The sequence below is a fragment of the Styela clava genome, chromosome 1 (assembly GCF_964204865.1).
Source record: "Styela clava chromosome 1, kaStyClav1.hap1.2, whole genome shotgun sequence".
Taxonomy (NCBI): Eukaryota; Metazoa; Chordata; class Ascidiacea; order Stolidobranchia; family Styelidae; genus Styela; species Styela clava.
The window spans coordinates 326,712-339,747 of NC_135250.1; the positions used below are offsets into that span (position 1 = coordinate 326,712).

Consider the following 13,036-nt stretch of genomic DNA (forward strand, 5'->3'; position numbering starts at 1 on the left):
ATTGTTCGCTGTCAAAAAAGTGACAAAAAGTGACCTGTAAATTCGGGATTACTCAAAACCATGGAAAGTAAATGTATACTATGCATTGGCGCTGATGAATTTGTATAGAAAACCCTCCGCATAAGACGAGTCTGAATAATTTTGTGAGTCGTAGCTCTTGACCCCTCAGTAATCACGCTAAACTTCGCTCAGATATGTGTGAATGAACTCTCAGAGTGAATGCACAACTATGATTACATGTAGTGCATTTTTTATGTTTCCTGGCTTTTTAGTGTTTAGTTGCTAGTAACTTGCTCTGAGCTTTCCTAACTTAAGGCGTGCGTCACTTTCTTTTGAGAGAATTTTTTTTTGAAAAAAAGATATTTTCAAAAGCAAAAATCCACTCAGTTTTTACTCAGATTTACTCAGACTTCGGAACCTTATCTGAAGTTGCGGAAATCTGGGATAATAAAATTCCAAGCACCTACTGACTAATAACACTATCAATAACTATAATGAAATTGTCTCGAAGCAAGAAGAAATGAATTTTATATAACGAGTTTCTTAACAGTGTCAATTCTCCATTCGCCTTTAGCAAATATAGGAGGCGCCATAATGGCTTCAGGGAAACCCTTGTGTAAATGCTGGAAAATGTTATACAGTAAACAAATCCGTAGGATTAACTCGGATTTTTGAGTCGGAGTGCGACTGTTGGGGTATGTACCAGGGCAAATACGGATTAGGGTCAGAAGCCATCATTTTATTCCGATTTTTCCCCAAATTTCCGGTTGAACTGAGAATATTTTAGTTCTGTTACGAGTTCGGGGACTGTCTGTGTTAGCCAAGTGAATATTATGCCCATAGTAATCAGGCCCTTTACATAACTTGATGTAAAGTAGGCGATTACCTCCGAAATTAGTTACCTCCATATTGATACATACACTCCTGGAGCGACGCCGTTAGCGCTCAAGAAAGTTGATTTTACTTATGTGGGATTCACTGTTTCGTATCATGCTGTCCTAATCGTATTGGTTTGAACTAATCGGGTCTCAAGCCAATCGGCATTTGCAGGCGTGGTATTCTACGCTATAATTCTTCATCATTATCTCTGTGTCTCTTGGTATCTCAGTTGTCGCACGTAACTTGAATCAGAGATGAGTCTCTTTGAATTCTCATCCCGTGACCTTACTGCAATTCTTTATAAAAGTAGGCCCGTGAGTGTGGTTGAGTTTTAGACCATGTTTGAATGCAAGTCTGCGGTGAATCAGTCCCGATGTGGATGCAAATATTTTCCACGACATCTCGTTGCTACTATTTACCGGGGTTCACAGTGGATAATGCCTGTATACACCTTGGGTTAGATAGAAAGTTCTCCCGCATACGTACCCTGCTGCTATCCCGCTAATCCCCCGTCAGTAATTTTGAAATCTCCTTTATTTAATTCTCTATATCCTTGATTAGTTTACCACTTTTTTTGTTTATCTTGCTAGCAACAAGAGGTAGCGGTTAACCATGTGATTGAGCAGTTTTATCAGATGCTTTCTTATATCATTATCGCGTCACAATTTTTCTCGTACGCGATGACCTTTGCCTCGGTCAATCCATCAAACGAGATTTATCTTTGGCCCATGCCTATTCTCATATATTAAATAGCAAATCAAAGGTATCTCAATTACTATAAAATTCCAGTGAAGGTGTAATATTTTTTACATTTAAAGTGGTTTATTGATGGTGTGATTGCTATTCAAATAGTACTGGTAGCGTCGCAGATATCACCTTAGAATTCTTTTCATTGATAATAATTCGGCTTATAATATTGTGTCAACCGAGACCATTTTTATGCAAAGAGATCTGGCTCCTGAGTTCACGGCTAGGGTAGTTTTTTTTTTATACGAGTTGTCACCAATGAGAATTCGTAGGTTGTGGACGTATAGGTAGTGTCGTTTATCTTCTTTTAATTCCATCATGCAAAGTTCCGAGCAATGAGAAGAGTATTGAAAAACTATGGTAAAGCTGTCGCCATCTCTCTCTATATATATAGTTACGGGACCTTACTTTGAGCAAACTTTCAATATTACTATCAGAACTCTTTCCACTTTTAGTTCAGTACAAAGTACAAAATCACGATTAAAGTGAGCCTAATTTACGACATTTTGCTTTTAACCCACCCAATGGTTGAATTCTGACAAATATCACCTAGAATTGGAACAGGGCCTATGGATATACGGGTCCCAATTCAGACGCATTGGCCTGAGGCTGTCATGTGACCTGGGACCCTGCTTAACGCAAATTTGTATATTTGCCTTTAACGCATCACTGATCGGGTAGAACTGTACTATCAGTCAGTACTTTTTCAGCGTTAGTTGAGAGCTTGAGACCATTTTTAAATTACCTTTGATGAATAAACTAGCAGCATAAAATCTAATTAGTTAGACCTTGAAAGCTCTCAAGCAAAATGGAGGACAGAGCCAGATCGGCATATTTTGCGTGAGTATACTGCATGTTGCGATGCATGCACTAACTTTTATTCTCTGAAGTATTGCATGCATAGAGCCTTGTAAAGATGGATCTCCTTTACTTTGAATGAGTGCGCGTGATGCGCCACCATAATTCTATACTGTTCTGACTGTAATTTATTTATCTATTTGCTTTCATTTGTTGACTTTGCTATTATCAAACGCGGTCAAACCCAGGTTTTTATTTTAGGGGGAGTGTTTCCAAATTGAGGGGGTGGTAGATATTTCGTTATTAGTGATAATTCTACTCGTAACTTATCAAAATGTGTTGATCTGATCATTTTCAACGGCATATGAGCCACTTTCTGAATATTCAAATACAATTTTATTTGCGCTAGGAATTAAAGTATGGTGTCACACATGAAAATCAGGGGGAGATTTTAAGGGATGCAGGGGAATCACTGGGTCCGTGGATGTTTTCAGAACCTCTGTTTTAATATTTTATAAATGCTCTGGCGTGGATACTATATTTCGGCGTCTTAGTCTGGCCCATTCATAGCCTGTGATAACAACTGATTTATCCTCGAGATCATTTTTGAATTCCTGAAGTCACGTGACGGCTGGTAGCTCGGCGACTTGATCACGTGATTTCTTTTATTCGAAGAAAAACAAACAAAGGAATAATAGCACTTGTGTGACGTAATATAGGATATTGTAAGGACATTTTCAGACTATTATTATCGAATAATAGGGACATTATTTCGACACTATAGATCGTGTGTCGTGATCATTATTTGCTAATAAACAATGTGCTTAATGAGGAGTTGTTAAAAGTATTTACTATTATTAGTTATTAGCACGTGGATAATTTAGAATTCAGTTTTGTGCAGAGAAAGCAAATGTGCAAGAAGCAGCAGGGCTTGATAAACATGCCCGATAAAGGTTGCAAGACATGCGTGTGATTGCATTTTGGTGATATTAGAAATTGCAATAATGAAAGGGCTGAGTCCTAGTCGAAACATGCCCGATATTTTCAAGATTTAACTCGAATCAGTTTGGTAATGAATCGTATCAAGTTATGGAAGTTGACAATGGCTTGGGCCTTATAAAAAAGCCTTATGGCAAAATATTGAGAAATCTGTGAGCGAGTAAACATTGACAATAATATTATTAGGAATAGTGTTTCAATTTGGAATTTAAATGGATTAGAATGTATAATCGTATAATGGTATTTTTCAGTCTTACAGTTTTGGATAATTTAATTTTTTGGACTAAAAATGGCTTCTATGTCCGACATTGTTGCTTTAAAGCGAATTGATATGGAAGTTATGAGTCGAGAAAGGTTTGATTTAGTTGTTGAAAACGATTTTACATACGCTTTTTCTATGACTGCTCGTCATTTAGTCTTTTAGCCACTTTTATGCCTTCTGCAGTAGCTTATCTAGGGTATGGCAGCCGTGACTCGTGTCATGGGCGCCGTTAGGAAAAGGGCGCAAAAAGGGAGAATAGTTTTAATCGTGGAATGTTTTAATAAAATAATTTCAAACTCATATTCTTAGTCAAATAATTAGGTAGTATATCCATTCAACAGCACTTCTTAAAAATTGTCAGTCAACAATCAAGGGTGTGAAATTTTAGATTTGCCATGGGCGCCATTTTACGTGGATAAGTCACTGGCTTGTGCGTCATTTCCTTTGGCGTAAATCTTTTACTCGTAGTTTAGTATATATCGCAATACACGACATACCTCTTTCATCTATACACTTCAGACCGCCAGTTAACCACACAAAGGAAAAGTCCTCTACCCATCTCAACTCATCGAATATCTTTGTATCTCGAATGGGCGCTGTACTTCGCTCGACTTAATTGCCCCTTTTAGGCTTTCAATGTTAATGTACATTCCTTGTTAACTATGTGATATTCTAAGATTCCCATCGATCTAGTAATACTTCTACGGGTGCTGAAGGGCAGGATGCAACAACCCTATAGGATAGGGGACTGCCTTCACTTATGGGCACTCACTCAAAAGTAAAGGAGACTCATCTGTGAGCAAAGTTACGGGCACTCACGCAGAAGTAAAAGCAATTCATATCTGAGCATAATTACGGACGACCAATGATGAGCCAAGAGCTATATAAAACTACAGTGATGCATTACGCAACAAAAATTACTGATCGGAGTGAGTAATTAATTCACTTAAATCTTTTTACTCACAGGCGTCACCGACCAACGATATCAGGAGGCGCTATGATTCCAATCACACCGAGACTGGTGACCTGGAATGTCAACAACGAGAGACCAAACGTTTATTTTCCGAATATTGTGAGTTTTTCATTGGAAAAATATTTGAGCTAACAACTTTGGTTGAGTTAGGATGGTGGTTTTCAGTCGGAATTCCGTGGAACTGCAGGATACCGCCAACGCAGTTCAGGTGTTCCGCATGTTTCCATTGCAATCTGAGAGTCTATAATATTGAACGTGTATTAAAAAATATATATTAAAATGCATGAGAGTGATATGATCATAGGCCAATAATGAGTGAGTTTCTCAAATATAGTGAGTGTTTCATTGTTAAAAATTCGAATTGAAGAAATTTTCTATTCTGGTATTGCCCCACCACTATGTTTTAGCTCTTTTCTTTGATTCTATTCACCGTGTTTTAAGATAAGTCAGAAGAACATGCAACAACTTATTCAGATCTAAACTAGATAGAAATTTCGCGGCGTGTAAATAACATAGTTGCACCCTAACTTAACACAACCTAAAATAAACAGGATTAAAAAACTTGTGGAGGGAAATATCAAAATAATACATTCTATGTGTACTCCTGGAGTATGCGAACCAAGATGGCGGCCACCAGAACGTAATATGTGAACCAGGTTAGGATTAGGCCATATTTTGATTTCAATTTTCCTTATTTTAGTTCTATTACGAGATCGGGGACTAGCCAAGTGACTTCCGTAGTATTTGTACCTGAAAGTATGACCTAACCCTAATCTGGTACACATACTACGTTCCGGTTACCGCCATCTTGGTACGCGTACTTCAAGAGCGCCATTTTATGTGTATGAAATGTGTATTCCATATATTCGAGGAAAATAAAGTCAAAGACGCCTGAACTTTATTGCGATCTACTCGACGTTATACCATACCATTTCAAATACTACTTCAGGCCTGGTATACAAATACTTCCTGTACCCATTCCCGTTGTATTCTACGTCGTGAGATTAATTCAAGTATAAAAAATTAGGACTATAAATGGCGGATGTTGTTCACTAGCATGGACTAAACATGGCGATTTTTTTTTCAGAACAGAAGTTACATCTCCGACTTGACCTATGTTCCGGGTCATTTCATCAATAGACGAACCCATAAGAACAGCGTCAACAGAGAGGCCTCATGGTCTCCCTACACAACAGAGAAAAGAGAAGTTCTAATAGAAGCCCCGGCCGGTGAGTTAGTTCTAGATTAAGAATTTATTTGGATTTTCATATTTATCCCGGAGGAGAAGGAAGCCATTAAAGAGCAACAGCTATTCATTCGGTTACCGCTCCACGTCGGGTATGGGATCAGTTAGCCAGTTATTTGTTTCATATACATGGACATGGTAGTGGAAGAAGCCGTAACCGACCGGCAGATACGTGAACCACCCTATGACGGGCGCACATAATTATTCATCAAGAAATTGGAACCTGCAAAGTCACAGAGGGCAATCAGTTGTGCGATGACAAGCGTATTCTTAACTCGCAGCTCGAGCCGCTGAAATCCATTCATTGTCACCGTAAAATTTTTTTATGAAAGTTTGTTTTTAAATTGAGACCGCAAGCTATCGCACATAAAAGATCTTAGACTCTACTCCCATGACCACCAGATCGCCCAGGGTTTAACTAATTGTGAAGGTAATTCCCAGCAGGAGAAAGCTCAGTTCTTCCATAAATAGTATCCCTCCCGTATGAGTGTCAACTTGTACATGGCCGCATTGGGAGTGAGGATAAATAAACCTCTCATAAATTAATCTCTCATAAGCTAATCTCTATCCATATTTTTACTTATCTGTTGTTCTCTTCATGATTGTGTATTTTAAATTTATTTTTTTAAACTGTTCCTCTGCTATATTTGCTGCTCAAATTCAGCAATAAGTTGTCATTAACTGGATGACTCACCGAGTCTTTCGCGACCCCTCATAAATTGCTAGATTCAATGTTTTCCGGGTTTTTAATATTTTTGTGTGTGTGTTGTGTTTCATTGTTTTATTTGTTTTTGCGCGATGAAAATAAATATCTGAATCTCTATCTCTCTCATTCCAGTGACAGAGGAACTCGAATCCGAATTGAGTGACAGAGGCGACGCCTTGACCGACTCTGTTCATCATCCAGAACTTAAAATTGCGCGACCACTCGGCCTTCTTAAGAGAGAATACAAGCATCCACTGTCCATGTATGAACACGCTTTAAATGGAACGTTCTCCAGGTAACCACAGCCACACATGTTCAATAGCTTCTGTAACAGAAACCTCCTTGGCATTACTCGGCGAATTGGAGCGTTGTATCTCGGATAAAAAGAAGTAATAAACCTGTTAGGCAATGCCAACCGCCAAAATTCCGGTTCTCTAATATACAGTGGCTCCTGTGAATGTTAGTATACAGCTTTCTCGATTCAGAAAAAAACTGTCAAAAAATCATTTTTGGAAGATTCGAAATCAAGCGGTTGGCGGGGAATATGAACTTGAGATTTTTACCCAGCAATGCCATCATAGCAGGGGCGTAACAACCTATTTTAACGCTTTAACCCAGGGTGGTCAAACCAAGGCCCGCGGGCACATGTGGCCCACCGACTCATTATCTGTGGCCCGCGTCGCATTTGCGAGAGGGTGAACAAAAACGCATTTGGAGTTGTTTTTTAGTCTGGAATATATGCCAACAAATAAGACTTTATAAAAAACTAAAAATCAATTAGGTTATCTATTACCTAGACCTAGGGTCGGCTATGCTTGATAACTATGTATTAATTATGGCAGAACAATATAACCACCGCCGTTTATTTTTATTTTTTGCAACTATAATAAACAGTCTTACAAAAAATGCTGCATAGACATGTCAGAAAATATAGTGTTTTAATTACCCTCCTGTATTTTAAAATTGGTAAAATTTTGTAATCAATCAACCTGCAGTTATTTTGTAAACATGAGTTTGAAAAGAAAGCTGACCGATTTAGGCAGATTTTTGATTGGATATGGGAGGAAAATACCACAATGCTAGCTTAATATGTCTGCAAGTTGTGTTGCTGACAATCTAAAACTGCCTTTCTCTTTATGACACTTTTTCCGTTATAAAGAGTTTGAAATCTTACACTAAAATGTAGACATAGTAAAATTTTTACACGTTTTCGTGAGTTTTTTGCATGTTTTAGCTTGATGAATGACAAATATTGATCAATATGTTCGGACAATAAAGTGTTTGTTCTGTATTGTACTGTTTACCAATTTTTGGCCCATGAACATTACAAAAATAATAATGTGGCCCGCGAGGACGACAACCTTGGACCCCCATGCTCTAACCACTAAGATAAGTTATTGATTTAATTACATTGTATTTAGATACTCTCGACACGTCCAGTCAAGCGGGGGCCCAGACCCCATAATCCCGCGACAATATTACAGGAAGAATGCGCCATATGGAGTTTATTTGTATGCAGAGAGACCACAGACAGCTGGCAAAGATTGGGGTAAGGAAGCGATGTTCATTTTACATGTTTCACCGGCAAATTTCTCCATTGAAAAATTTCCGTTCATAAAAACTCTAGAACAAGCTTAAAATATGTGCTATCTATTGGGTTTCTACGGGATCGACTACTAATCCTTTTTTACTGCTATGCTATGCAATGATGCTGTGACAAGACGCAAGAGTCAAAATAACTATTCTAAGTGATTCAAGGGTCCTGTTACGAACTAACACAAGTATAGTTCTGAAATATTTCGTCTGACCGAAATCAGACATTATCAGTCAAACACAATTCAACCATCTAAAAATTTACAAAATATATAGATGGAAGGAATTTTCAAAACCCACCCTTGGAAAGTTCCGCCATGAAATTCTTTCATAGAATATCAGACAAATTCAACCCTAACCTGACCTGAGCGACTTTTTTTTTAAATTGATCCGCCACGTAGTGTCATAATTTTAGACTTGTTGCCCATTTTGTGTTGGTGTGTGAGGTGGAATTATTCCAACACAGTTTTCTATACAGGCGTAATTTTCGAGTCTCTTTTGCTACGACCATAATGCTTTTAACAGAGACGAGATGCATGTACAAAACCTTACTGGCCTGGGTCACAGTTGTGCGACATGCACCCCTATACATAAAATAAAAGAAATGGGTTCTGCTAAGAAAAATGCGGGATTGTAGAGTGTATAATACAGAGATCGCCAGTGGCGGGATTCAAAAAGTGGCGGAATTCACTAACAACAGGTTTCCTCATTTCAAGAAATGTATGCCGAACTTAACATTATAACAATAGAGAAACCTATTATAATATTTTATGCTTATAATAACCCAATCATCATATCCTGCCTAAGCTACATTAGCACGACCAGGGGCGGATTAAGCCCATTTGATGCCCTAAGCACTGAAGACTTTTGTGCCCCCTCATGTGTAATTTAATTATAAAAACAATAAACCACATAAGTGTATTATCCATTGAAAATAATCACAACCAACTGTAAATAAAATAACTTTTACGAATCGTTTTGGTTTTTTGTAACTGTTATATATAGCCGATATAACGGCCGTTTACTGCCGATATGATATATCGGCAAACACGCAAAATTGGGCCGATATATCGGTTGAGATCTATAGTCCTGAGGGGTGTGATAATAAAGATTCATGCCTCCAGTCTCAACGTGAATCGAAATGCCATAGGATACAAGTCACAACTGTAGTTTGAAATTTTACCGGTACCTAGCAGTCTACTTCAAAGTGGTTCAAGGTTGCTATGTTGAAGGACCGCAAAAACTTTTGAGGAGCTCTCGCGGGCCGCAAGTCGGAGAAACCCCAAAAGTGATCAAACTATCGCGAGTTTACTTACTTTAAATTTAATAAACAACGAGAGTTCACCGTTCTAATCAGACTATTATCATGTTGCATGGGTGGCGTTCTTTTAAAGAAGATATATAAAGCCTTCAGTTATTTTAAAGTTAATTTCCGTTGTATTTTGCGCATCTCGCGTTTAATGTCGCTTCAAATTATATTCTTTCGTGACAGATATTACTCACACTGTGTGTTGGGCAAGGAAATACATTTCCGCCGTGTTCTCTTATGTCACCTTTCTTGCGACACTCATTTTATTACGAATTGTTATATTGAGTAGTTTAAAAACTTGCAGCGTAAGCAAGCTTAGTGACATCGTCAAATACCAACCAAGTTCGTCTCAGTTGGTATTTCGGGGCCTAACTGAAAAAAAACTGGATTACGCAGCGTTAAGTCGGCTCTGCGTTTCGTCACTACTGTCACATGGCCGACGCTTGTAAACAGAGGAGTGTTTTTACTAAAATAAAGGCACAAAGCGTTAGAAAAAGGGTTTGAATTTCGGGATCCCAATCACAGTTGGAATATCTAAAAAAAAAACTCAAAAACGTTACTCCATTAGATACGAATATACGCTAAAATTGTTCTGTGAGCCGCACGGAATGTATCAGCATGACAGGGTTTGGACCACCCTGGCCTACCTTATCAAAAAACTCCCGACTTCGCTGACCACGAGATCGTTGAAATGCGATCGTGGAACCGCCACATAGTGTAAATAGTTCATTGGTCCAATTGTTGAAGAGAATAAAAAAAATTTGAAAATAAAAATGCAGCAACAAGATGAATACTAGAAAGAAAAAAACAACAACAACAATTTGAGGAAACGACTCATACGACCCATTTCGTGTCCAATAAATAAGTTTCAGTGTTCATTTTTAGTAAAGAAGGTTAATATGATACGTGAAGACAAAAAATAAGCGAACATTTTGAAGTTTGACTCGCCTGGTGAACTCGTAATATTTTAATAAATACCGATAAACTATATAAAATTCTGCTCTAAAATTTCTGTGGTGCCCCTCTTTGCTTGGTGCCCTAAGCACGTGCTCATATTGTTTAATGGTTAATCCGGCGCTGAGCACGACACACATACATCTATTACATAGCTATATTAAATTGGAATCTTTGTTTTTCAGTCATGAATCGGTGGCGAATGTGGAGCGGCGGAAGTTCATCGAGTCCACAATGATGACGTCATAGATTGTTGACGTAATATGTTTATTTCACAAAAGAAATGAAAGCAATACCAACACTTTTTAGTTTTTTTCATTATTTATTGCCATATCACGCACTTTTGCACTTACTGAATAAAACTAAACAAATGATGTGGGGGTTCAAGTTTATTTTACGGTTTTTCTTAAGAGGATTTGCTCAAGGTGAAGTCATTCGCACTCACTCGAAAGTGAATTGGAGTGAATTTTACATAAATAGAGTACATCCCCGCATCTGATCGCGCAACGATTTGTAACTGCAGAGACAGGGCTGTCGTATTTTCTGATTATATGACCTCAACATTATAGAAAAAATAGGTTCTGATTCCCAGCGTGTCTACATATTAACACGACGAAAAAACACGTAATAAGAGGCGTGCCAAACTTTTCTGCTGCCCAGGGCGAGTTTCTGATAATGATGTCCTTTACGTCTAACTTGAGAAATAATTCAAAGGTGACAGCACATTTGAACCCACGTACATTTTCACCCGTATACCGCGGGTTCAATCTACATGCGGGTGCTAAAATCCATGGGTTAGGGTTAGTATTGGTTCAAATATCCGTAGGTGCAAATTTCCCTAGGTATATATTGTGTATACACAATAGTATACAGGTGCAATTATCGTGGGTTCAAATGTAATGGAACCAATTCAGAGGATAAACAAATTATATTGTTGTTATTCATGAGAACAAATAAATTAAAGGTAAAGAAAGAGTGAAATGATTAAATTATTATTTTTGAATCATCAAATTAAGCTACAAACTAACATGTATAAGATCAAACACATTATCTGCTGCCCCGTACAACGTACTGACCGGGCGGCTGCACCTTCCCTGCATAACATGGTAAAAATAGTTTCACCAGATGTCACACAGTGGTGCTATATAGATCCAAGTCTTGATATTCGTAATGAGGAGGCCTCTAGTTCTCAGGGCCACGCGTTATTAACGAAGCTAAATGCCGTCTAAAAAGATTGATTGACACGGCCACGCAGGTAGTAATGCTTCAACGTCATGTTTTTTTTTTGTATATATTTATAGTCCGTGCATGTCGGACAAAAAAACAATTAATCAATTGCACAGTAGTTCTCGAGCCTTTGAATGGTTACATTGAGCTCCGTTCCACCAAAAAGGTTGAAAACCAATGGCACCGAGACAAGTCTACCGAAGATAACGTTTAATTAAGCAATTTAGTCTGGTTGGGTTCTAAAAAGCAGTCAAAGAGACAATGCGTTGCATGAAAAATCAGCGCTTACCCCAGCCAGGTGGAAGCAACGGCCATAGAACGGAAATCCACATCCAACCAAAGCCTATCAGCTGGGGTTACGAGAGACTACTAGGGCTGGGCATTTTCGAATACTTGATGGTTTCACAATCGAATCGAATATTTTTTTTTTAATACTAAGAAGATATGAAGTTGTATGACTGTTTTATTGTAATGTATCCTCCAATCATAGAAATTTGTGATAACACGTAATCCAACATTCAGACACGCGGCGCATGATGGCGGCGATTCGAAATTCCCGTCTAAACGGATTCGAATAACTTACTATTCGATTTGAAATTCCAAGCCCTATTGACTACCTTTCCTTGCTATATGCTTTTGCACAAGTGAATCCGCATAATTCAGTGAAACCGTAGCAAGAGTAACAATGGCTATTCTAAATGATTCAATAGTCTTGCTGCACAATACCACGAATGTATTTCTGTACGTTTTGCCTGAACGATACAGAAATATATTTTTGTCAGCGCGAAGCGAGACTCTTGATATAAACAAGAGAGCAATGCTCAAATTTATGAACACGAAAGTCGATTAATATCAAATCTTTTACAGTGTCGGTAGTCTAACCACCGGATCATTAAGATCACGGAACCACGGCACGCAATTTTTAATCTTGATGACGTCATGACACAAAATTTCGAAGTGAAAATGAATCTCATAGAGCTAACAAAAATTTTTGAAATAAATAAAAGTAATAGCTTTCTAGCGAAAAATACAATCTTCATCTACTGAAACAAGAGTTTTAAGCATGCGATTTTTTTTCCTTACAACAACATAAAAACGAAACAATTCATTGGCACAGCTCGTGTTCATTATACCAAACAACTGTGGACTGTCAAGACTCTACGGAACTTCAAACATCATAAACTTGAGTACTGAAGTGCCGATAGATAAGTCAAATTAAAAAAAAAAGTAGAAAGAAACAAATAATAGCCCAACTCAATCTGTGCCACCGATAACCAAAACAACTCGGTGAACTTTCCAAGTGAATAATTCTATGTTTTCAGTAATTTCTGCGTCTGAACAGT

At 38.0% G+C, this 13,036-nt stretch overlaps 1 protein-coding gene across 2 annotated transcripts; it reads left to right on the top strand.

Moving 5' to 3' along the window:
- The first annotated feature begins 2,375 nt into the window (after nucleotides 1-2,375).
- On the top strand, nucleotides 2,376-10,840 carry LOC120348538 (uncharacterized). Of its 2 annotated transcripts, none has more exons than XM_039418694.2 (6): nucleotides 2,376-2,466; nucleotides 4,652-4,757; nucleotides 5,746-5,887; nucleotides 6,743-6,905; nucleotides 8,032-8,159; nucleotides 10,652-10,840. In XM_039418694.2, the coding sequence occupies exons 1-6, from the start codon at nucleotides 2,435-2,437 to the stop codon at nucleotides 10,702-10,704; spliced, it is 624 nt and encodes a 207-aa protein (XP_039274628.1). In that variant the 5' UTR covers nucleotides 2,376-2,434; the 3' UTR covers nucleotides 10,705-10,840. The 2 variants fall into 2 exon arrangements, with proteins under 2 accessions (XP_039274628.1, XP_039274627.1); XM_039418693.2 differs by lacking the exon at nucleotides 2,376-2,466 and adding an exon at nucleotides 3,650-3,777.
- The last annotated feature ends 2,196 nt before the right edge of the window (nucleotides 10,841-13,036 follow it).